Source organism: Coenobita brevimanus, chromosome 101 (assembly GCF_032717465.1).
Source record: "Coenobita brevimanus isolate Jiangsu-jjx chromosome 101, ASM3271746v2, whole genome shotgun sequence".
Taxonomy (NCBI): Eukaryota; Metazoa; Arthropoda; class Malacostraca; order Decapoda; family Coenobitidae; genus Coenobita; species Coenobita brevimanus.
In genome coordinates, this window is record NC_137054.1 from 58,999,952 (window position 1) to 59,026,212 (window position 26,261).

At 40.9% G+C, this 26,261-nt stretch overlaps 1 protein-coding gene across 1 annotated transcript in view; it reads left to right on the forward strand.

Annotated features, from left to right (window-relative positions):
• The window catches only part of LOC145415046 (uncharacterized), a 1,008,740-nt gene extending 995,080 nt beyond the window's left edge, over nt 1–13,660 (forward strand). Inside the window, exon 19 of the mRNA XM_080284461.1 lies at nt 13,450–13,660. Coding sequence (XP_080140587.1) covers nt 13,450–13,660 — 211 coding nt within the window. The remainder of the gene's footprint in view (nt 1–13,449) is intronic.
• The last annotated feature ends 12,601 nt before the right edge of the window (nt 13,661–26,261 follow it).

Genomic DNA, 26,261 nt, shown 5'->3' on the forward strand with positions numbered 1-26,261 from the left:
AAATGGGAGAGTGATTCCGATGTTTTTTATTTTAAGTAAGAGTTATATGCTAATGACTTTTGGGCTGTTGCTCCGGCACAGTTGCCATCAAACCATTTTGGAGAGTTCAATTTTTTTGTGAACTGTTGACTTGGTATGAATAAATCCATACCAGCTAGTATTAAAGTGCAAATGTGGGACTGGGTAGAATTGGGATCACTAGAGGAGAAAGACTGCCATGGAACATCAGCAAGATAATTTCTAAATCCATCCCAGTCTGTCCTATCAAAGTGCCATTAAGTCACCCTGACAGGTTCAGAACGGGGAGGTGTGGGAGGGTTAACTAATAAGGCTTTGATGAGATTGTGGTCAGAGGATCCAAGTGGAGACAATACCTCTATCCTGTATTGATCTGGATTATTTGTCATGAATAAATATAAGAGATGGGCATTATGGTCAGAATTATCAGGTATTCTGGTTGGTTGCTTTACCAACTGGGTGAGATTAAACAATTCCGCAAACAGCTCGCACTCTAGACCAGTGTCGTCAGTCCTGGCAGAATGCAATAACCATTCAACATTGTGTATGTTAAAATCACCCCAAATGGTAATTTCGGTGCCAAGGACAAGGTCAAGGTTACTCAACTAAGTGGATATGGAATCAGATACACTGGGTTCCGAAGAAGCATTGGGGGAACGATAAATTACCCCATTAATTAAAGAAAATACAAGAATTAGACAAGATGACAAGCTCGACTTAGCATTCACAAAGGACCCATATGATGTGGGGAACATAACCTACCAATGCCCTTTTGGTAAAAGTGATCATCAGGTTATTGAGATGGAAGTGGCTGGAGTAAAGGAAGGAGAAAGAGATGAAAAATACAGAGAAAATAGATACAATTATGGGAAGGCAGACTATGCTTCCTTGAGGAACTTTTTCCAAAATGTAGACTGGAGCAAAATGAATATGATCACAAATGTTGAGATATATGAGATATATGAATTTTTGATAGAAGTGTATAAAACAGAAATTGGTAAATATGTCCCAAAATTTTCCGCAGCTATGGAAAGGAAGAAAGAATGGTTTAACAACAGATGTAGAATGGCACATGAGGCAAGAAAAATAGCATGGAATAAAATGAGAAGAAGGTATAGTGAAAGGGCTTGGGAGGAGTACAAGTAGGTAAGAAATGAATATGTAAGGGTGCAGAGAGAAGAAGAAAGGAAATACGAAAAAGATATTGTAACTAAGTGTAAAAAAGAGCCAAAACTATTTTATAGATTTGTTAATGGTAAAATGAAAGTTAAGGACAGTATAATACGATTGAGGGATGGAGATGCAACTTACAAAAGATAAGAAGAATTGTGTGAAATAATGAACAACAAGCTGCAGTCAGTCTGTGTGTTAGAGGAGGAATTTAGGGAACTAGAAATGGAACCCAGGATGATGGGAATGGCAGAAATTACAGCTGATGTGAATGAAGTGTTACAGCTGGTGAGGGACTTGATGTGAGAAAAGCAATGGGACCAGATGGTGTGGCTAAGTGGATCCTGAAGGAATGTGCTGACCAGTTAGTGTGGCCTGTTTATATTATCATCAAGACCTCGCTGGAAAATGGACAGCTACCTAAAGAGTGGAAAAGAGCAAGTATTGTGCCAATCTTCAAGGGAGGAGATAGGGAAGATCCACTTAATTACAGACATGTATCACTTACTAGTATTGTTTGTAAAATCTGTGAGAAAATTATTAGAAAAAGATGGATAAAGAATTTAGAAGAAAATGAAGTGATAACACCAAGACAATTTGGTTTTAGGGAAGGAAGCTCATGTGTTACTAACCTATTAGGTTTCTACAGTAGGGTAATAGATGTCATACCAGAGAGAGAGGACTGGGCAGGTTGTGTCTATCTTGATCTCAAGAAAGCATTTGACAGGATGCCCTGTAGGAGACTACTGTGGAAGTTGAAGACCTTTGGAGGGATGCATGGGAAACTGTTAAAGTGAATGGGAGATTATCTGTCTATCTGTTGCCAGATGCCTCAATCCCGTTCGGGGTGGCCACAAACAAAACGCCTCCACGTCGCCCTGTCCCTCACCATTTCACTGCCCTGCTCCCAACTCACACCCCCCTCTCTCATTTACCTCTCCACCTCATCCCTCCATCTCATCCTCGGCCTCCCCCTCCCTCTCCCCCCCTCCACCTCACTCACATACACTCTCTTCGTCAGTCTTTCACCCTCCATCCTCTCTACATGGCCAAACCACCTCAATGTATTCCTCCTAACGCTTCCTATCACATCCACATCCACACCACAACGCTTCTTTATATCCTCATTTGTCAACCTGTCTCTCCATGTGACTCCACAGGCTCCTCTTAAATAACTCATTTCCACTGCCCTCACTCTTGACTTGTGTCCTTTCAACGATGTCCAAGCTTCATTTCCATACGTTAGAGTCGGTATCACAATACTGTCATGTAGTAACTTTTTCACTTCCATGCTGACTTCCCTGTTTCTTATCACTGCTTTCAAAGAACCAGCAACCTTTTTTCCCTGCTGTACCCTTTCAAGCACTTCACCCTCCAAAGCTCCATCCTTACTCATCACACTACCCAAGTACTTAAACGTACTCACATTTTCCAATTCCTCACCATCCAACCTTGCCGTACATTCACTGACTTCACCTCTCTCAAGGACTATTACTTTACTCTTTCCTACATTCACCTTTATATTCTGTTTCTTACACACTCTCCCAAACTCATCCACCAAGCCTTGCAGCTCCCCTTCGTCTTCACTCAACAACACAGTATCATCTGCAAACAACAGTACAGGGAGTTTCCAAACACTACCCTATCTCACCAGGGCCACTCCAACATCCACTGCCCTACCTTGTACCTCTTTTATTACCCCATCCATGTACAGATTGAACAATCATGGAGACATGACACATCCCTATTTCAACCCAACCTTCAAAGAGAAAAATTCACTCAGTTCACCATCCACACGCACTGCAGCCTTAGCACCATCATACATACTCTTCACAGCATTCAACAACTTCCCATCTACTCCATATATTCTTAATACTTTCCACTTTATGTGATAGGAAAACAGATGAGAACAGTCATAAGAGGCAAGGTGTCGCAATGGAGAATCGTGACTAGTGGAGTCTTAGCCCCAATAATGTTTCTGATATATGTAAATGATTTGCCAGAAGATTTGAATGGTTACATGAGTATGTTTGCAGATGATGCTAAAATCATGGAACATATTAAATGTACTATCTATCTATCTATCTATCTATAGCCCGACGCCCTAATCCCGCAAAGGGTGGCTGCAGACAAAACGCCTCCAAGTCACTCTGTCACCCACCAATTGACTACCCTCCCCCCAACTCACCCCCCCCTCCCTCATATACCTCTCAACTCCATCCCTCCACCTCATCCTCGGTCTACCCCTCCCTCTCTCTCCCTCCACCTCACCTACATACACCCTCTTAGTCAGTCTTTCATTCTCCATTCTCTCCACATGTCCAAACCACCTCAGTGTATTTCTCCTAATCTTTTCAACCACATCCACATCTACCCCACAACGTTCCTTCACTTCTTCATTCGTCAACCTGTCCCTCCACGTCACTCCACATGCTGCTCTCAAGTAACTCATTTCCACTGCTCTCACTCTTGACTTGTTCCCCTCTTGCAAGGTCCACGCCTCGCTTCCATACGTCAGGGTAGGGATCACAATACCATCATGCAGTGACTTCTTAACTTCCATACTCACCTCCCTATTTTTCATCACAGCTTTCAGTGTACCAACAACCTTTCTTCCCTGCTGTGCCCTTTCACGTACTTCATCCCCCAAAGTTCCATCCTTACTCATCACACTACCCAAGTACTTGAATGCACTCACCATCCAACCTCACTGCACACTCTGTGACTTCACTCCTCTCAAACACCATAACTTTACTTTTGTTTACATTAACTTTCAGCTTCCTCCTCCTACACACTGTCCCAAATTCGTTCACCAAACCTTGCAACTCCCATTCATCTTCACTCAACAATACTGTATCATCAGCAAACAGCAACACCGGAAGCTTCCAAATCTCACCCTCATTCATTAGGGCCAGCCCCACATCCACTGCCCTACCTTGCATCTCCTTTACAACCCCATTATATATATTAAACAGCCATGGAGACATCACACACCCCTGTTTTAGTCCCACATTGAGATCAAAGAACTCACTCAGCTCACCATCCACTCGCACCGTAGCCCTAGCTCCTTCGTACATACTCTTCACAGCACTCAACAATTTCCCCTCCACTCCATATATTCTTAATACCTTCCACATACCTTGCCTATCTATTCTGTCATAAGCTTTCTCCAAGTCCATGAAGGTAGCATACACTTTCCTTCCCTTCTCTAGATACTTCTCCACTAAACATCTTAGAACAAATATCTGATCTACACACCCTTTTCCCTTCCTAAATCCCCCTTGTTCTTCTCCAACTAGCTCCTCTGTCATATGCCTAACCCTATCAATGACTATTCTACCATATATTTTACCAGTCACACTAAGAAGGCAAATACCCCTATGGTTACCACATACTTCTCTCTCCCCTTTTCCTTTGTACAGAGGAACAATTATACCTGATTTCCAGTCCTCTGGAACCCTTCCCTCTTCCCAAGCCAATCTACACAACTTCCATATCCACTCCACAACAATCTCACCCCCATACCTAAGCATTTCACCACACACTCCATCAATTCCTGGGGCCTTTCCCAGCTTAATCTTCTTCATCGCTGATAGTCATAAAAAACTGCGAGAGGACTTGGACGAACTCCACAGCTGGAGCCAGACTTGGGAAATGGATTTTAATGCCAAGAAGTGTCATATATTAGAAGTGGGAATGAGTTAAAAAAGACCGCGCTGGACATATAAAATGGGCAATGAGCTAATAAGTAAAAAAAAAAAAGATGAGAAAGATTTGGGGGTGATTATTCAGGATGACTTATCACCAGAAAAGCATATAAACAGAATCATTGGAGACACTTATGGATTACAGACCAACATGACAGTGGCGTTTAGCCCTTACACCGCGGGCTTGTTTTGCTTTGACTTGCGGCTCCCGCGGGCATATTCGCGCTCCGACAGACTCTCTAAAAATATTTGCCAAAAATCAGTTATTAGTCCTAGAATATTAAAATCACATATACTTATGGCACATACCTTCAGCTTTCTCCTTGGGTGTTTGTTGAGCCTTTGTCGAGTACCGTAGGACTTGTGGAGACCTCTGACGTTGGGTAACGAAGTCTCCACTTTACACTTCCTGACAACTCGTAATATGATTACCACAGCCTGATATTATCACTAGAAACACTAATCTATGATTCTCAAATAGTTTGGAATCCATACTCCCCAAAAAAACACTGTGAATGCAATGAAAATTACGAGGGCGTATGACCATCCCACTTCCGATCGTTTGCCTCTAGTGTTGTCTATTATTCATAAAAACACTCATAGTTTATATTTCCGTTACTGTATAACACTTATATACATCTACAGTCTTTATCCATAAGTTTCCTTCAGTAATAGTAGTTTATTGTCACTGTAGGGATTCAATTTCTTTCAGTAAAATACGTAGCATTCACTTTCTCGTCCTGTATACTAGCATTGAGAGTGTATGTCACTTTCACCTTCACTCTCATAACTCATAGTATTCATACATGCTAGAGTGAAACTTTCACTTTCATTACTCCTAGTATATATACTCGTATTCTTATAATACCACTCATTTACATTTCTATTTACGTTCTCTACTTTATTTACATTATTTACATTTCTATTTTATTTACACTGTGTTATGCATTGTCACTTGAAGTAACTTATAAAACTATTTTCCACTGTTCACTTATATTTACATTCATTTCTTTCTTGCTGTTTACACATTATTTACACTTTATTTACAATTCCACTTGCACTGTTTTACTCAATAAAAAGATCATAGTCACTCTTTATCAATTGTCAGCCCTTTACCTCTTTCCACACGAGGTTTAATGGGGGGTAAAGGTCACAGGGCCCTTTGCATGGGGGTAAAAAGTGGCTGAAGTTAGCAGGAGCAAACAGACGTACCTTCACATTGGAAGATGACAGTGAACTGATAGGGGTGGGCTGGGGTGGCCTACCTAGGGAAATGCATTACTGCCAACATCAGCCTATTGACAGGTGCTAATATATAGCAGTGAAATGATTGGTAGGAAATCTAGACAATACATTATAAATTAGGTAGTTCCAGGTGAATGTAAATATCACTTAGGCTTCTCCCTTCCCTCCTTATATATATTTTTAGTACGAGAATAGATTATATGGCATATTTCAAGGGGAAATAAACAGCGAAGATTAGTGAACGAGTGCACGTAAGGTGTTGTCAGGTGATAATTAGCCAATTCCAGGTGTATGGCACTATCACTTACCTTATTTCTTTTTTGTATATATTGTTTGGTATAAGAATAGGGCATAGGGCTTATTTCAATGGATGAAATCTGTGGAAAATTCCAGGGAAGATTTACCTAGCGTAGAATACAGTGTGGTGGCCTGCAATAATTAGGTAGTTCCAGGTGAATGTAAATATCACTTAGGCTTCTCCCATCCTTTCTTATATATATTTTTATTACAAAAATAGATTATATGGCATATTTCAAGCGGAAATAAACAGCAAAAATTAGCGAACGAGTGCACGTGAGGTGTTGTCAGGTGATAATTAGCCAATTCTAGGTGTATTGCACTCTCACTTACCTTATTTCTTTCTTGTATATATTATTTGGTATAAGAATAGGGCATAGGGCTTATTGCAATTGATGAAATCAGTGAAAAATTCCAGGGAAGATTTACTTAGCGTAGCACAACCGGGCAGGCGAGAGGATAGGGTAATGGAGGGGAAGTAGGGAGGGGAGTCAAGAACAGGGAGAAATGGCTAATTTGTCAACAATGGATGGGAGTACATATGAGATTAGGAGTGCTGACTAGTGTTGGACATTGGCAGTACTGATAGATGATACAAGCCACCACTTCAAAGCCCGGACGAATTCAAAATAACACAGAATCACAAAAGTGTCGCCCCGCGGTATGATCCCTTGCTCCCAAGCGTCACGAAAGTGACGCCCCGCGGTTAAGGGATTAATTATACGGATGAGGAAATGCTAAGGGAGTTGATAGTGACCACGATAAGACCAAGACGAGTATGCGGCTGTGGTATGGTGGCCTCATTTGAAGAAGCACATTGATAAACTAGAGAGAGTTCAACGGATGGCAGCAAGGATGATACCATGCTTAAGGGAACTCACCTACGAGGAGAGATTGGAAAAACTGAAGTTACCAACACTGCACGAGAGAAGGGAAAGAGGTGACTTGATCACGATATTTAGAAATGTAAGAGAATTGGAGAGAATGGATAGAGAGGATCTTTTTGTGTTGGGTGATGGAAGAACAAGAGGTCATGACCTCAATTTAAGGAAAAGTAGATGTCTTCATGATTTTAAAAGGTTCAGTTTCCCAACCAGAAGCTTAAGTATTTGGAATTATGTAGATGAAGAGGTGGTGCGGGCAAAAAACAGTCATGTGTTTAAAACTAGACTAGATAAATGTAGATATGGAGACAGGACAACACGAGCTTAGCTCAGTTCCTGTATACTACAAATAGGTAAATACACCATGTAATCAAGTCTGGTAAAAGTAAAATAGGACTAGAGGTAAAAGTAAAAAAAAAAAGACAAGATTGGGGTTATAAGCTAGGAAGTCAACCCTACACATATCAGAAAAAGAGAAGGACCCAGAAGTGATTATCAGTAACAGTCTCCAGCTGGCCACATGAATGAGAAAGTATGGAACAAGTACACTCTGCTTGTTAATGTGAGAGTAGCATATACATACATTATATATTTATATAATACCCCCTGGGGGCAGGGTTTTTTTTTCAAGAATACTCCCCCAGTATCCCTGCTTGTTGTAAAAGGTGACTAAAAGGGTTGGCGGAGGGTTAGTGCCCCTCCCCGGAAAACAACTAACTAAAAAAAAACAAACAAGAAGCCTCGGACAAGGACTGATCAAACGATGATGACCCAGAACCAGACAAAGGACTTGGTAATGGCTACATGGAATGTAAGAGGAGCGAATGATGAGGTGAAAGAGAGGGAGATTGTCCAGGTGCTTGATGGTGCAAAAGTGGATGTATGTGGAATGACCGAAACAAAATGGAGAGGAGAAAGTGTGAGAGAATGGGAGTATGGATGGGGTATATGTGCAGGGGTAGGTGAGAATGAGAGGGCAAAGGAAGGAGTATGTATAGTTATGAGTAAAAGATGGAAGAAGAGCATAAGACAGTATGGATCAGTTGGGTCAAGGATTGTGTGGGTAGAGTTGAAAGTTGGAATACAAATGTGGGCGATTGTTTGTGTATGCGCCAATGCAAGATCGTGCTAGCTGAGTGAGAGAAGAGTTCTGGACAAATGTGGAAGTGTGCATGGAAAAGTTTGGAAGGAATGAGAGAGTGTTTTTTATCGGTGATATGAATGGTAAAGTAGGGAATGTGAAGGTGGATGGAATAGTTGGTGAGTGGAGTGTGCCTGCTGAGATAGATGAGAATGGCAATGCGTTAGTGGACATTTGTGCTGTGAGGGGGTTGGTGATAACCAATACCCTCTTCAGGCATAAAATGATCCACAGATATACATGGCGAGTGATGAGAAGGGTGAGTGGTGAACTGAATGAAAGGAAGGCAATGATTGATTATGTGTGTGTGGATGAATGGATGCAAAAATGTGTAATGGATGCAAGAGTTTATAGAGGTTGGGGGAGTGGACTTTCTGACCACTACTTGGTGGTGGCCAGAATTAGGATACAAGTAAGATGGAGGAATAGGAGGAGGGAAAGACGAGAGGAAGGAGTATTTGCAAGGAGAGTGGAAAGGTTACAAGAGGATGAGAAAAAGGCAGAGTATAAGAGAGAAGTGAAGGGACGATTGTGCAAATATGAATTGGAGCAGATGGGGGACGTGGAAGGTGTGTGCAGGATATTTACAGAAGAAATATGTGCAGCATGTGATGTGGTGTGTGGGAGGAAGAGAAGACGGAGGGGTGTGCAAGGAACAGCGTGGTGGACTGAAGAGGTGAGACAGGCTGTGGCACAAAAGAAGAAAGCATACAATGAATGGATGAGAAATAGGGGCGTGGAAGAAGTTGAGAGGCGGAAGAGAGAGTTATATGTAGAAAGAAAGAGAGAGGTGAAAAGATTAGTAAGAAGAGATTGGATGAGGAATTTGGAAGGAATTTGAGTGTAAAGTGGAGGGACTGTAAGAAAATGTTCTGGAAAGAGGTGAAGAGAGTAAGACAGGGTGGAATTGAGGTTAGCAGGGGAGTGAAAGATAAAAATGGTAGATTACTAGTGGAGAAGGGAGAAAAAGTGAGCAGATGGAGAGAACACTTTAAGGAATTGTTGAACATAGAGGATGGAAGTAATGCAAGTATAAGTGGCTGGGGAATGGCTGGGAGAAGGAGGGAGGTGAGAAGACAGGAAGAAATCAGTAGGATAGAAGTTGTGGAAGCAATGAAGAAAGTTAAATCTGGGAAAGCCCCAGGAATTGATGGAGTGTGTGGTGAAATGCTGAAGCATGGGGAAGAGATAGTAGTAGAATGGATGTGGAAAATGTGCAGATTGGCCTGGGAGGAAGGTAGAGTCCCGAAGGATTGGAAGTCAGGTATAATTATTCCCTTGTACAAAAGAAAAGGGGAAAAAGAAGTGTGTGGTAATCACAGGGGCATTTGTCTTCTTATTATAATAGGAAAAGTGTATGGTAGGATACTTATTGACAGAGTTAGAGAAAGAACAGAGAAATTAGTTGGAGAAGAACAGGGAGGCTTTAGGAAGGGAAGAGGTTGTGTAGATCAGATACTCATTCTTAGATCTTTAGTGGAAAAGTTTCTAGAGAAGGGAAAGAAGTTGTATGCGGCTTTCATGGATTTGGAGAAAGCATATGACAGGGTGGATAGACAAGGATTGTGGAAAGTATTAAGAATATATGGAGTAGATGGAAAGTTGTTGAATGCTGTGAAGAGTATGTATGATGGTGCTAAGGCTGCAGTGTGTGTGGATGGTGAACTAAGTGAAGTTTTCTCTTTGGAGGTTGGGTTGAAACAGGGATGAGTCGTGTCTCCATGGTTGTTCGTTCTGTTCATGGATGGGGTAATAAAAGAGGTACAAGGTAGGGTAGTGGATGTTGGAGTGGCCCTGGTGAAAGAGGATAGTGTTTGGAAACTCCCTGTACTGTTGTTTGCAGATGATACTGTGTTGTTGAGTGAAGACGAAGGGGAGCTGCAAGGCTTGGTGGATGAGTTTGGGAGAGTGTGTAAGAAACGGAATCTAAAGGTGAATGTAGGGAAGAGTAAAGTGATGGTCTTTGAGAGAGGTGAAGTCAGTGAATGTACAGCGAGGTTGGATGGTGAGGAATTGGAAAATGTGAGTACGTTTAAGTACTTAGGTAGTGTGATGAGTAAGGATGGAGGTTTGGAGGGTGAAGTGCTTGAAAGGGTACAGCAGGGAAGAAAGGTTGCTGGTTCTTTGAAAGCAGCGATAAGAAACAGGGAAGTGAGCCTGGAAGTGAAAAAGTTACTACATGACCGTATTGTGATACCAACTCTAACGTATGGAAGTGAAGCTTGGACGCTGTTGGAAGGACACAAGTCAAGAGTGAGAGCAGTGGAAATGAGTTATTTAAGAGGAGCCTGTGGAGTCACATGGAGAGACAGGCTGACAAATGAGGATATAAAGGAGTGTTGTTGTGTGGATGTGGATGTGATAGGAAGCGTTATGAGGAACACACTGAGGTGGTTTGGCCATGTGGAGAGGATGGAGGGTGAAAGACTGACGAAGAGAGTGTATGTGAGTGAGGTGGAGGGGGGAAGAGGGAGGGGGAGGCCAGGGATGAGATGGAGGGACGGGATAGAGGGGTATATGAGAGAGGGGGGTGTGAGTTGGGAGCAGGGCAGTGAAATGGCGGGGGACAGGGCGACTTGGAGGCGATTTGTTTGTGGCCACCCCAAACATATATATATATATATATATATATACCGTATTTAAGTAACAGAACAGAGGAAGAAAAAACAAATGAATAAAAAATAATAATAATAATCCATACACCAGATTACTGGTATCCTCCATTCATAAAATATCTATAACAGTTGAACTTTAACAGCAGTAAGTTGAAGTTTGGGAGGAAACAATTCTGGGGAAGTGAGTTCCAGAGAGATGCAGTTCAGGGAATAAAAGAGTTCTGATAAGCAGAAGTTCTACAATATGGCTGTGGGACATTCCAGTCATGAGTGCTGCCAGATGCCCTTGTAGCACAAGAGAAGGCATGGAGAGGTGGCATAATGGATGCAACTTTGTCTGAGCATTTGCCATAAAAATATCTGTAAAATAATGCATGGGAGGCAACAATTCTTCTTACTTGTAGGGGAGGTAGTTTATTTATACTACCTGTGGCAGGGTTATTAATAATTCCAACAGCATTGTTCTGAATTTTCTCTAGTTGTTTTAATGCAACCTCTCCACATCCTTTCCACAAGGATGAGCAATATTCAAGCTGAGAGCACGTGACTCTTATGAATTATAGCTAACTGCTCATCATTGAAGAAGTTACTGACTCTGTACAGTAATCCAAGTTTCTTTGAGGTGGTTTTAGCAAGTGATCTGACGTAAGAGGTCCAGCTGAGGGCGTTGTTAAGTGGAACACTGAGAATTTCAATACTTTTGGGGATGGGAATATTAGTAGCATTGAAGGCAATATACGACTCTGGTAATATCTGTCTTATTAGTAAATTGTATATATTTGGTTTTACTAGTATTAAATGAGACAAGGTTATTTTGTCCCCATTTGTTGATCTTAGATTTATCTTGCTTTATGGAGATAAGACATGCTGCGAAAGATAATCACATCTTTCACTAGACCAACTCTGGAATGTGCATCTGTAGTCTGGAATCCACATCTCAAAAAATATATAGATAAGATTGAAAATGCACAAGGGCTGCAACAAGATAGGCACCAAGCTTAAGGGATTTGAGCTATGAAGAAAGACTAGAAAAGTTAAACTTACCAACATTACAAGAGAGATGGAAAAGAGGAGACATGATTATGCTATATAAATGCATCACAGGAAAAGGAAAATAGACGTAAATGAGTACATAACCTATGGGCGAACAACAGCTGAGGACACTGCAAAATACTGCACAAAAAGAGAGGTGACAAGTATGTAAGGAAATTCAGTTTCCCAGATAGAGCAATTGATTAGTGGAATATATAGCCAAATGTGGTAGTGTGTGCCAAAACAATCCATAAATTTAACCTGTGGATTGCACAATTGCTTTTTTTTTTATCCCACTCCGTGGTGTGCAAAAAATGATGAAAATTTTTTTTTTTTTTCACTTTTTGTGACAGAGTGACTTGGAGGCGTTTTGTCTGCGGCCACCCTTTGCGGGATTAGGGCATCGGGCTATAGATAGATAGATAGATAGTTTATTATAAACTTGAAGATAAACATCCAGGGCATCATCTGGTGAAAAAAAAAAAAATTCTCTCTCTCTCTCTCTCTCTCTCTTCGTTTTTGCGTAGAGCCATGAATAAGGTTACGTAGGGGAGTAGTGAAACAGTGAATTAAAAAAAAAAAATTGTGTTTATTATAAACATAGATAAACATGCAGGGCATCATCTGGAGAAAAGAAAAAAATCTCTCTCTCTCTCTCTCTCTCCGTCTTTGCATAGTGCCATGCATAAGTTTGCTTAGGAGTGGAGTAGTTAGCGGTGATGCACAGCCAACACAGCCTGAGCTGTGGCTCGCAACGCGACGCTACCCAGCCTGAGATGCGGCTCGCAATCCACAGGTTAAATACATTTATGATAAAAATGGTTCAAAACAAGGAACAGTATGAGCTTGACTCATTCCTGTAAAGATACAGTTTGGTAAGAACACTCACACAAACACAAAAAAAAATAGATACATAAAACAACAGTCACAAACATCGCCAGACATTTTTCAGCAACATTCCAACTCCAGACAGTCCAACACCAGCACCAAAAATATACATGCATGGCAGTGCAGCACCTCATTCAGAACACTATACCTGTACCACAAACCCACCTGCAAACATCACCTGACCCTCTTCATTTACCAGCTTAGGGTGGAATAACAGACGCATGTATCCCACTTGTGGAATAGGCCCACACATCATAATCCACATTATGGAGCAGTGCATAAGACATGCCACTCTGAGTTGCAGACACATCAGTGGTGTAAGGGACTTATAGGATGACCCCATTCATCTGTGGTTGATGAGTCTAGTCTGAGGGGCCAGGCATGGCTAGGATTGAGCAACAACTATGACAACAATAAGTAAATTACTAAATTCTTTTTTCTTATTATTGCAGCCCTGTATCACTGTCTGATGTGGAGAGCCTGGACTCAGAGTTCCATCAGAGTCTTCTATGGGTAAAGGACAATGACATCACACACCTGCTGGATTTGACCTTCTGTGTGACAGAGGAAGTGTGTGGCCATGCAGTGGAGAAAGATTTAAAGCCAGGTGGACGCAACATCCCTGTCACTGAACGGAACAAAAAGGTGCGTAAAGGACCATAACGACAATAGTGAGGGTATGTTTAGTTGGGAAATTAAAATCCACAGTCCTAGTCACTAGTAAACTTCAAGAATGTTTACATTATCCCATTTATAAAGAAATATAATGATGCTGAGTGAGAAGTAGAATGTGACTGGAGCAGAAATACTGTATGGAGGTACTGTAATAGTATCATCAGATGGTGTGAAATAAGATCCAGGAACGAAGGAGAGAGCACAAAAATAGGAAAACTATCACAGAGCATGGCCAGTGAAACTGGCAACACAGTCTTTCATGTGCTGTATTATTGAAGCCTTGAATTCCTGACTCCATCTCATGGGCAAAATAATCTTCATACAGTGTTTGTATTTTTTTCTCTTGATGTGCATGATATATGCCTGTAATTTAGTCATTCCATTAGTTACCATGTCATGTGCTTATCCGTAAATACTGTATTACATCCAGCCATTTTGATCCCTCATCAGCTCCTCAGCTTCGATAAATTTCATTCCATAATTTGTCTACTCATGTACCATATCTGTCTATCCTCTTCACAGTTTACCATGCCTCTTTGTACCTTCAAACCCACTAAGGTATACCCTTTTCAACACCCTCTCTTTATTTACTACCTTTACAAAACCATGCCAACTTTGTAAATTCTCTTGTATCTTTTTATCATTAGACTTCCTTATTCCTAGGCTTTGACAGATCTGTTTGACATTTTATCCTCACCAGTCCCTGCAACACATATACATTCTGTAGTGGTGCAGTTTCCACAGCTTTCTTGATGCGTGAGATATTCACATTTATCAGCCATACTTTGATGTTGATTTTGTATGAATACGTGTAACCAAACTACAAGTCTTGAGAAAAGTTTGTAAAAAATTTTGCATACGCATTTGTTGGGGTTCAGTAACTGGTATTTCAAATTTGGTTCAGATTGGTATCCTGTGATTGGGAATTTTGCCTTTTTTGTGTTCATGAAATGATGGGTGGCATCGTGTATAGAGATTTACACATACTTTTTGATTTATTAGTTAGTGTACTGTATTTACTTACTTGTAGTGTAGAGGATTTGAGTGAAGCTTGTGTTGTCTTGTCTTTGTATCTACTTTTACCCACTCAATTTTTTAACACATGGATGTTCATTGATCACCTCACCTCATTCTCTGAATGTGGTGGGCCTTTGCACCATGGGTGAAACAGGTGTAGCATCCATCTGGGAGCCAACCTCCTCATATTTCCCTGCACCTCATCATGGGAAGGACCATGGTGAGACAGTGTCTACCACAAGGGACAGTGGATTCCTACATGGTGTATATACTATAATATACAGTGCTCCCTTAACATCCACGGGGGTTAGGTAACAGAGATCTCCACATATGTTAAAAATCTGCGAATATCTGCTGCCCCCCTTAAAAACACCCTGGACCCCCCCTTAACCCTTTGGCTGCAACAGCTGTGATGACAACGTACTGACTGTGCTCATTGCGGAGAAATAGAAAAAAATTGTGTGTTTTCAACTCGTGTTTTAACCCACTCATCGTTAATCTTGAGAGCTAAAAATTTTTTCAGGCAAATGTCAATCTTTCTACTATCGTTTGCAACAAACTGCATGTCTGTAGGCACTCCAAGCACGGACAACGATTTGAGAGAATACAAGGTGTGTTTGACTGTCTGACGCAGAAAATAGCCCAGGGAGGTGGAAATTTCCACCAAACCACAAGATTTTTTCCATACAAAATAAGGTTACAGCCACGTTGCCTCATCACAGTAATTGCAATAATAATAAAAATAAAACACTTCTGGCCAGTCTCCTATGATTTTGTTACGATATTCCAGTGTTTACGTTAGACTTTAGCGAAACAGTAATGATGTGAGGAAAATCATTACAAACTTTATCAAACTTCATGAATGACTTTTAATACCACTTACTGTACTTTTATAAAGCTAATTGATATAATGTCATGAGTCATTTCATAGCATTGCTGCACAGTTTGCAGCCACAAAAATGTTTGGTAGCTAATGCACTTAGCATCATGACTTCTCTGATTATCGTAAAAGTATCATTAAATCACTTGTATTGTGTCACAGTAATTCACAATATAAAATAACACATTCAGCCACTCGTATGATATCAATGCGATTTGGGTGTGTATTGCTTCGTGTTATTTACGAGAGAGAGAGGGGGGATGGGAGGGTAGTAAACCAGTTTAGACTAGCTCATCGAGGGTTTGTGTACACGTGTGCATATATGTACGTATACCATTATTTAATACTAGGATAATTGTCAGTGTTTAAAAGTTTAACCCCTAAAGTTGGAGTCACTCATGCACCAAATGAATTTTTCCCCATAAGTTAGGTGTATCAATTAGTGCGATATCACTAAATCACTTGTATTTTATCACAGTAATTCAAAATATAATATAAAATAACGCTTTCAGCCACTCTTGTATGTTTTCAGTGCAATTTGGGTGGGTATTTTTTTGTATTATTTACAAGAGAGAGAGAGAGGGAGGGAGGAGGGCAGCAAACTGGTTTAGTCCAGCTCATCGAGGGTTTGTGTACACGTGTGCATATATGTACGTATACTATTATTTAGTAGTAGGGTAATTGTCAGTGTTTAAAATTTTAACTCCTAAAGTTGGAGTCACTCATCCACCAAATGAATTTTTCCCCATAAGTTAGGTGTATCAATTAGTGCGATATCAAATAGTGCTCACTCGCACATCCACCATATATGCGCGTTAATTGGGACCAAGGTGTCTCTACAAACAATACAGTAATAAGGGCAAGAAAAGCCATAAAAAGAGTTGAATTTTTCACTTTATCTGTTCTCAACGATGGGAGGCGGTTCATCAGGTTCATCAGGTGTTTCAGCCGTTACCAGCTGATTTCCGATTAGCCAATGACAGAGGCTTTTACACACAAAGCTTTGGTATGACCAACCAGTCATGGAGCTTTCCCCTTGTATCAGCTGGTAAACATAACGAAGCCCTTCGCCGCCAAGATTGCAAAGGAGAACATGGAAGAAAAGAAATACTCCCACCCCATCCTAACATTTCATCCATCCATCCATCCATCATCCAATCCTACATTGCCCCATGAGGAGTGTAGGAGCCCGGGGCTAGGCAGTTGATCCCGACCTAACATTTCCCCTGATGAATTAATGGCAATAATAAATGAAGTGGCCAAAAGGAAGAGTGTTATATTTGATTCACTGGATAATGCCATCATTAAAACAGCCATGAACTGTGCGTGGGATAATGTTACATTTGCAGTGAACAGTGTCAGCATAGTTCAACGAGATAAAATGCTTCAGTGAATCCGGCCCCGGTACTGTATCCACCTGCAGATATTTAAAACCGTTTACGTTATATCCACCTGCGGATATTTAAAACCGTGTATGTAAAAAATATGGATGTTAAGGGATGACTATACCTGTAGGACAGCCCCACAGAAGCAATTGCCAGCCTATGGTCAGTGTTTTGCTCAGCCAGACAGACTGGGATTAAAGCAACATCATTCAAACATCTACTGTCTCTCAGCTTATTTCTTTTCCTCTTATTTTTCCATCACCTTTCTCTAAAAGGCCCTCTTTTGCCACTTTCTCAAGTTCTCTGTCGCTTTTTAGCATAAAATAGAAAGTAGGCTACATCATTAGATTGAGGAGGTTAAGATGGGAAGCTTCAGCTTCTTCCACCTCTCCTCATAAAATAGGTCTCTCAGGCATGGTACCATACTCATAATCATCCTATGTACCTTTTCCACTTTATCAACATGATTCATTAAATGTGGGGGTCATAACACTGCAAATTCTGATCTTTGACAAATAGATACCGTGATCTTCCTCAACATCTCCTCATTCAAATAACTAAAAGCCATTCTCGTGTTATACTTCAGTCTATATGCCCCTCCAATGACCCTCTTAATGTGCTTTTCTGATAATAGGTCATCTTGTATGGCCACTCCCAGGTTTGTCTCTTCTTTTGCTCTATTAATGCTTTCTTTTACCATTTTGTACTGCAGCTTCGTCTTTTGTCACTTATTCTCATTTCTAAGGTATGGCATTTTCTTTTTCTTTTTTTGGCATCAAAATCCATTATCCAAATGTGAGTTCAGCTATGCAGTTTGTCCAAATCATATTGCAGCTCTTTACATCTGTCATCTGGAATCTATCTATCTATCTATCTATATACCTAGGCTGCTTCCCCCAAGGAAAGGGAGGTAGCCGAGACAGGACGACTCATTCTCCATTTACTCATCCATTCAAACACATTCATTTGCATCTTAGCCCCAAAGGGGAGAACGGACAGATCCTCACCGCATCACACCGCACAAGGGTCAACTGCGCAATGCAAGCAGTGACATCCACAGCAGAGCCCGACAGCAGAACTGGTTTACCCCTGCCACATCATAACAGACCCATCCCCTTACCCGCACCTGACCTGACTAGCTGATCAGACCAAATGCGGGAGAATATCCCCTCAGGGCTGCATCATCACTTATTCATTCACAATTTTCTCTCCATTTATCTCTGTCACGCACTTTTGTCCACTCTTCCTTGCTCAACGGGGCACCTTGAGACATCAGAATGAGTATGGAAATGTAGTGAATGAAATTAAATGATAGTGAGCCCTGAGGGAATGCTTTTTATAATTATTTTTTCATCTGCAAAAGTACTCTTATAACTATATATCTGATTATCTATCTGTTTATTTATCTGTCTATCTATATCTAAATCTATTTGTCCACCTATCTACCTGCTCCTAGACATTTCGTGTAAGGGATCACTACAAACACATTGCCTTATATCACCCTGACCTCTGACATTTGGTAGAGGAAAGGGCAATATGGATACATATATCTCTCATACATGTCTCCACTCCATCCCTCCATCTCATCCTCAGTCTCCCCATCCCACTTTCTCCCTCCACCTCACTCATGTACAGTCTTCTAGCCAGTATCTAATTCTCCATCATATCCACATGTAATGAGGTGAAGTTTCCTTCCAAACTTAGCAGAGTTCATCCCAACGTTCACCTCCCTCACATATGGACAGGAGTCCTGGTTAGAACTCTCTCTTAGAGAGAGATGAGGAGAGAGAGAGAAACAGAGAAAGAGACAGACAGACAGACATGCAGAGAGAGAGAGAGACAGACAGACAGACAGACAGACAGATGGACAAAGAAATGGACCAATTATGTATCATTCTAAAGCAGAAAATAAGATGCTAATATAATGATCCATAATTCTGGTGAAGCTTATTTCAATTTTAAAATTTTATTTTTTTAACATGTATGAAGAGGTTCATTTGGATTTCGAAGTTTAATTTTGTACTTTAGGAAAATAAATTGTCTGTGAATTGATAAATTTTGGATTTTAGCCAATCAGTGTCACATACTTTTAAGAATATGCCAAGTAATACATGTGGCCGAACAATCCCACCCTTCTGGTCCGAACCACCACCACTGGTAGGGATGATTCGGATGATTTAGAAACCTGTGTTTTGTTAACTTTGGCTCAACACTGAAAAGAGCTAAGGGTTTAATATTATCAGGCTGAAGACCCAAATGATGAGGCAACATTTAAAAATAATCACATATTACTCCACTGCTTGAACCTGAATTTTTGGAAATATTTTTTTAAAAAGTGCTGAACCATCACCGCTCTCCCCTAATAAAGCAACAGAAAGTTTAGTATTAATTTACTGCCCATGCATTTTAATAGATATCATGTGTCACAAAGCATAATAACCCTAAAAATTGATGAAAAATAATATCAATGTTAGATTCGTTCAAGAAAGCATTGCTGCTTCTCTTCATTAGAGATCAGCATCTATTAGTCTGATTCACTAGACTTCGTTTTAGCAGCTTCAAAGATCATGAATAAACAAAACTGCCAGAAGACATGCCGCTCTTCTGTGCTATGTTGCCAGTTACATTTTACAGATTGCTAACGCTTATTACTGTATTGTACTTCATGTTCGGTCATTAAATACAGTGGTATTCTCTTTAAATTGTTTCCTACCACTTATTAGTTGTTAACCTTCATTTATGTATAACATGATGAAAATATTTGCTTCACCACCACTCAAAAGTTCAGCCAATCACATTCCACCTGACACAGTCTCTAGGTTCTGAGTGAATCATTCATAAAGATATGTGGGCTTAATACAGGGAACTGCCAGATGTCTCCATATACTCTAATATTTTTCTCATACTTTCTACTTGCCCAACTGTACCACCCTTCATTCAGCAAAAGCAACCATGCGGTATTAAATTGCAACTTCAGGATTGCAAATGATATAGTTAGCAGTAATGAAAGTTACAAAGAGAACCTAAACTACGAAAAGGGTAACTACCATGTCCTAAAGAAGTACAGTAGGTTCGCACAGTGCGCGAGAGATTGGGCGGTCCACGACCTCGCGCACTGGGAATTCGCGTACTGGGAATACATAATCTTTTGGGAATAATTACATATGGGCAGTACCCCCTCATACCTGGACATTTTTTGGCCCTTAGAGACATAATCATTCATTCATTGCCAGATGCCATGTATCCCAAACGGGGTGGCCAAGGGTTTAGAGTTAATTGTTTTACAGAGAGGGGCACTAATCCTCCACCAGCCCCACTTGACACGTTGGGAGAAGAGACATAATAAAGGTCATATTTTTCAGACATTGTACTAAAGCTATAGCTACAGTAACAAAAATATGGGAAGTCACCTTAACAACGGTAGACAACAGGCCTGATGACCTTAAATAACAGGGGTTCCGAGGCGCGGCAACACTTACAGTGCTGCACTCCGCACCGCACCTCCCACCGCACCAACACTTCCCCTCCACAGGAGCTCCCTCTTGGAGCACCTTCCCAGGAGCATCAAAGTCACTCACTTCGGCCATAAACCCCTTCAAGAGTCCAATGCCTGACACTTCTGACATTGCATCCTCTTCATCCTCAACAGTAGAATGCCCGGGAATTTCTGCGCATCAACATGACGACATCGTGACGCGCGGCTGTGCTTGAGGGGGTGATCGCGCACTAATAGAAAATGGCCTTTTTGAGCCACTCCTTGCCTCTGCCTCGTGTTCTGTGCGGTAAACTCGCGCATTCAAGGGTTTTTGGTCATGATTTTTGGTCACTTGTGAACAATGCGAATCGCGCACTGTGATGACACGCACTGTGCAAACCTACTGTACTTCATAGAAATAGATTGGAAAAAGGGGCTTAGAGGACAAAATATAAATGTTACGTATAGAAAATTCTGTGAGTTTTATGAAACAGGATTCCAAAATGATATACCTCAGCACAAAGAAACAGAAAAAAGTGTAAAGAAGTGGTTTAACATGGAGTGTAAAAAAATAAAAGAAAAAAAAGACTTGCCGTGGAATAGGTACAGAAGACACAGTAATGAGAGGGCATACAACAACTATAAACAGGCAAGAAATGATTATGTAAGGATAAGGAGAGAAGCTCAAAGACAGTTTGAGAAAGACATTATAAATAAAAGTAGTGGTCAACCAAAACTGTTTTACATCCACATCAGAAGCAAAACCAAAGTTAAATATAAAATACAGTCCATCATGGATGAGGGGATAACCTATATCCAAGAAAAAGATATTTGCAAAGTTCTTAACAAAATTTCCGGTCAGGGTTACAGAAGAAAGCAATTTTGAGAGAGATGATGAGGAACATGCATGCCCACACATATTACCAAATATATGAATATCTGAACAAGGGGTACAGAAAGAGTTGAGTAAATTAGACAAAGGAAAAGCAGGGCCATAATGTCTGGGGGGGCTAGGGGGGCTATAGTTCCTCCAGTGTTTTCTGTACAGTATATCAGTTTCTCAGATCTTCAGCTAAGATTGAGGAATTATAAAACTGGACTTAAAAATTAAGAAATACTTTGAGTAGTTTTGTTGAAAATTCAAACAGGCCTACTCGTGTTTGATTGAATATTTCTAAATTTGATCCAAACTGTTCATAAACTAAATCATAATAGTACAGTACTTAGATATTGATTATTTTATCATTACTAAAAAAATAAAGGCAGGGTGTTATATTACAATCTGAATCCTGCCACGGATGTATAGGAACAATCTTGGTAAGGGTGCAGCATAGTGCAACAAAAATGTAAAATGGCCAAATTATTAAACTTCGTCACAGTTTCAGTTCAGCGTTCAGACTGGCAGAAAGTGAAGCCTTTAATCTAAACACCCACCTCCATCACTATACATACATCCCTCATTAAACATCAGCTTTCAGGTAGAATCAAACTGAAAATGCTAATTTGAAGTTTGTAGTACAGAGGTATATACTGTACATTTGGCCTAGCCCCCAAAAAATTCTGTTGAAAATTACAGGCCTGAAAAGCAAATGGTCCTGACAAAATTTCAGGTTGGGTGCTCTATAAATGTCCTGAAGAGTTAAGCAGACCAGTATATTTAATATTCAAGGAATCCTTAAGTCAAGGTAACCTACCTGATATTTGGAAGAAAGCAAACATTGTTCCCCTTGTCAAGAAAGGAAACAAACAAAATCCACTCAGCTACCAACTAGTATCCCAGACCAGTGTTGTTAGCAAGGTGCTAGAAAAGCTAGTAAGAAAAATTTGGGTAAATCATCTGGAAAAATTCAGTATGATAACAGAACGACAGTTTGGTTTTAGAAAAGGAAAATCATGTGTTACAAATCTATTAAGCTAGTATGATTAAACTAATATGAGGAGATGATGAAAAATTTGATAATGGCCATGATCTGCCCCAGGGTAGAATATGCAGCGGTAGTGTGGTCTCCACACAAAAAGAAAGATATAAACAAGATTGAGAGAATACAAAGAACAGCAACTAAGATGGTCCCCAGTCTGGCAGATCTGTCATACAGAGAGAGGCTGGAAATGCAGGATCCGTCTTCCTTAGAGGAAAGGAGAAAGAGGGGAGACATGATTTCAGTGTTCAGGACCATGATAGTAGATAAAATTGACCGAGAAGATCTGTTTATATGGGATAAGAGAGCAACAAGAGGACATGGAATGAAATTGAAGAAGTCAAGCTGCTTGAAGGATATCAAGAAATATAGCTTTCCTAATAGAAGTACAGACCTGTGGAATAGCCTGGACAAAGAGATCGTCCAATCTAAAAACTTAAATGAGTTTAAAACTAAATTTGACCTACAGAGAAACAGCGACGGGAACCCACGAGCATAGCACATTTCATGTATATCACAGTTAGGTATATTAGGTAAATACATAAATATTTGGAACGACTAGACGAAGAGGTGGTGCAGGCGAAAAACATTCATGTGTATAAAAGTAGACTAGATAAATGTGGATATGGAGACAGGACAACTCGAGCATTGCTCAATTCCTGTATACTACAAATAGGTAAATACAAATAGGTAAATACACACACAGGAGACAAGCAGGGATGGGGGAGGGCGGAGGAATGGGAAGGGAGACAACCAGGGCTGGGGGAGGGAGACATGTCTGGCAGTGCTGAGTATGGCAGGGGATGGAGGAGGAACCAGGGGGGGGGGTGGAAGAAGAGAGGGGATGGGGGGAGGACTGGAAGAGCCTTAGGCACCACCACATCCACGTTCAGATGCACTCGTTTCAAACCTAGGGAGGGGTCGAGTGTTCAGACTAGCAAACTGACGGCCATACAGATTGTGGAAATGCTTCCTATTTCTTTTGTTTGTTCCTAGCCGGGTGTCTGTTGGCGTATGTGTTGGATCTCAGGGTATGCCCATGTACAGTCTGTCCTCATCTGGACATGGTTTTCTATAACACGAAAATGATCCAACACAAAGTACAATTTTCTCAGAAGCACTATCGCTTTCTGGAAATAAAAGAGGTACAAGGTGGTAGGGCAGTGGATATTTGAGTGGCTCTGGTGAGAGAGGGTAGTGTTTGGAAACTCCCTGTACTGTTGTTTGCAGATGATACTGTGTTGTTGAGTGAAGAAGAAGGGGAGCTGCAAGGCTTGGTGGATGAGTTCGGGAGAGTGTGTAAGGAACAGAATCTAAAGGTGAATGTAGCGAAGGGTAAAGTGATGGTCTCTGAGAGAGGTGAAGTCAGTGAATGTACAGTGAGGTTGGATGGTGAGGAAATGGAAAATGTGAGTACGTTTAAGTACTTGGGTAGTGTGATGAGTAAGGATGGAAGTTTGGAGGGTGAAGTGCTTGAAAGGGTACAGCAAGGAAGAAAAGTTGCTGGTTCCTTGAAAGCAGTGATAAGAAACAGGGAAGTGAGCATGGAAGTGAAAAAGTTACTGCATGACAGTATTGTGATACCAACTCTAACGTATGGAAGTGAAGCTTGGACATTGTTGGAAGGACACAAGTTAAGAGTGAGAGCAGTGGAAATTAGTTATTTAAGAGGAGCCTGTGGAGTCACATGGAGAGACAGGCTGACAAATGAGGATATAAAGGAGCATTGTGGTGTGGATGTGAATGTGATATCAAGTGTTAGGAGGAACACACTGAGGTGGTTTGACCATGTGGAGAGTATGGAGGGTGAGAGGCTGATGAGGAGAGTGTATGTGAGTGAGGTGGAGGGGGGGGAGAGGGAAGGGGAGGCCAAGGATGAGATGGAGGGATGGAGTGAAGAGGTATATGAGAGAGGGGTGTGTGAGTTGGGAGCAGGGCACTGAAATGGCGGGGGACAGGGCGACATGGAGGCGATTTGTTTGTGGCCACCCCTTACGGGATTGAGGCGTCTGGCAATAGATAGATAGATAGATAGACTATCACTTCTAGCACGGCCATTGATGAAGCTAACACAGTTATTTGAACTTGGCAGACAGTGATGAAACAAATCATAGGAGCGTTGTCTTGCCAACAAGCGTCATCTACCTCCCATCCAATCATGCTTCAGCATTCTTGCTTTTGAACTACCTAGCCAATCAGGACACTCCTTGCTCACTCCTTCCTCCCCACTCTGCCTGCTTCTATCCTCCCATAAGGTAAATAAAATGTGGCTTGTAACTTTAATAATACTCTTGCATAATTTTTTGAACCTTATTAATGCTTTCTAGGAGGCTAAAATTGGGAGGTATGAAAAAATTTTGCACCACAAGGGGGAAAAGTGGACTTTGGGCAGGGATGGAAAAGGAAATAGGGGGTTGCAAGAGTCTCTGTAACATGAAATTTCTCTGACATGGCAGGGGTGCAGAAACAGATAACAATGTTAGATGAGGACAGACTGTACCTAACCAACCGAACATCATAGCCTAGCCAAGCCTACCTTAAATGTGCTGAGAACACTTACATTAGCCTACAGTTGGACAAAATCATTAACACAAAGCTTATCTTATAATAAAGTATTGAATATCACATGTTATTTATTGAATATTGTACTGTACTGAGATCATCAATTGAGGCCCCTATTTCCATAAGGTACCAAGCGCCACCCTCCACGAAACTGTTTTTATTGAACCATCTGATAGAGCAACTCTTCCTCTACCTAGAAGCATCAAAGGAGGTACGAAATGGAACCTGCAACATGGTAGAAATTTGCGTTAAGTCGAAATAACTTTTCAGCCTATGCGCTTCCTTGCTCCTGCTTAGTCAAGCTTGGGGCCAGAAGGTGCCAATGCTGCAAGAGGAGCATCAGCCAATCACAGCACGCACTGGATACCACCTAGGCAACTTTCAGCCAATCACAAGCCACATTACATTTTCTTTACCGCCAATCAGCTCTCATATAGGTCGCTTCATGTTTACATGTTGTTTTGTGCCACGAGTGCAGTTCCTCTCTAGTTTTTCTGCCAATTACCGCATCACTACAGCAGTATGAGTGACAGCAACTCTTCAAGTGATCACCCTACCACTCCTGAGCGTGGTCCTGCACGTAAGAGGCTGCGTAAACCCAAGACTTGGCAGAAAAATGTGACTAAAATAAACCACAACAAAGGCCAAAGTTATGTGAGTAGAGCAACAGACCTGTGGGAATACGACTCTGACTTACCATCTGGAGATGAAGCAGACCCAGATGATCCTCCCTCTGCCTGACTGATACGTAATTGGTAACATTATAGTATTACTTTTCCAATAGTCTTCATGTTGACAGCACAGTACTGTACCTGTACATTATAAAGCACCGCACTGTGTTATTCTGCCAGTACAGTACAGTACCTAGGAACTACAGTACCTAGTTAATGGACTGAACCTATGGGTCATTATGCAAACAAGATTAACAACATGAGTTTTCAATATTCTTCATGCTAATATACAGAACTGTAGCTGCTCATTAACACTAGTACAGTACCTAGTTACTGAACTGTTTCTGTGTCTTATTATGCAAACATTAACCACAATGATTTTCCAATGTTCTTCTTGATGAATGTACAGTATTAAAAAAAAAAAAAAAAACTTATTGGTTGTACTAATTCCCTCTCAAAACAACAGTGCTTTGGGCCACAATTTAAAAAAAAAAAAGTATCAAAAAATCTTTATTGGTTGCAGTTATGGCAGTTCAAAGTTCGCCAAACTTTGACTACGTTTTTCTCCTTTTTTAACAAACGATGCTTGGTACCTTATGGAACTAGGGGCCTCAATTGTAAAAGTTCAAGTTACATGTGATGGCCATTATGGCCTGGTTCCTGGACAATTTCCCATCTGG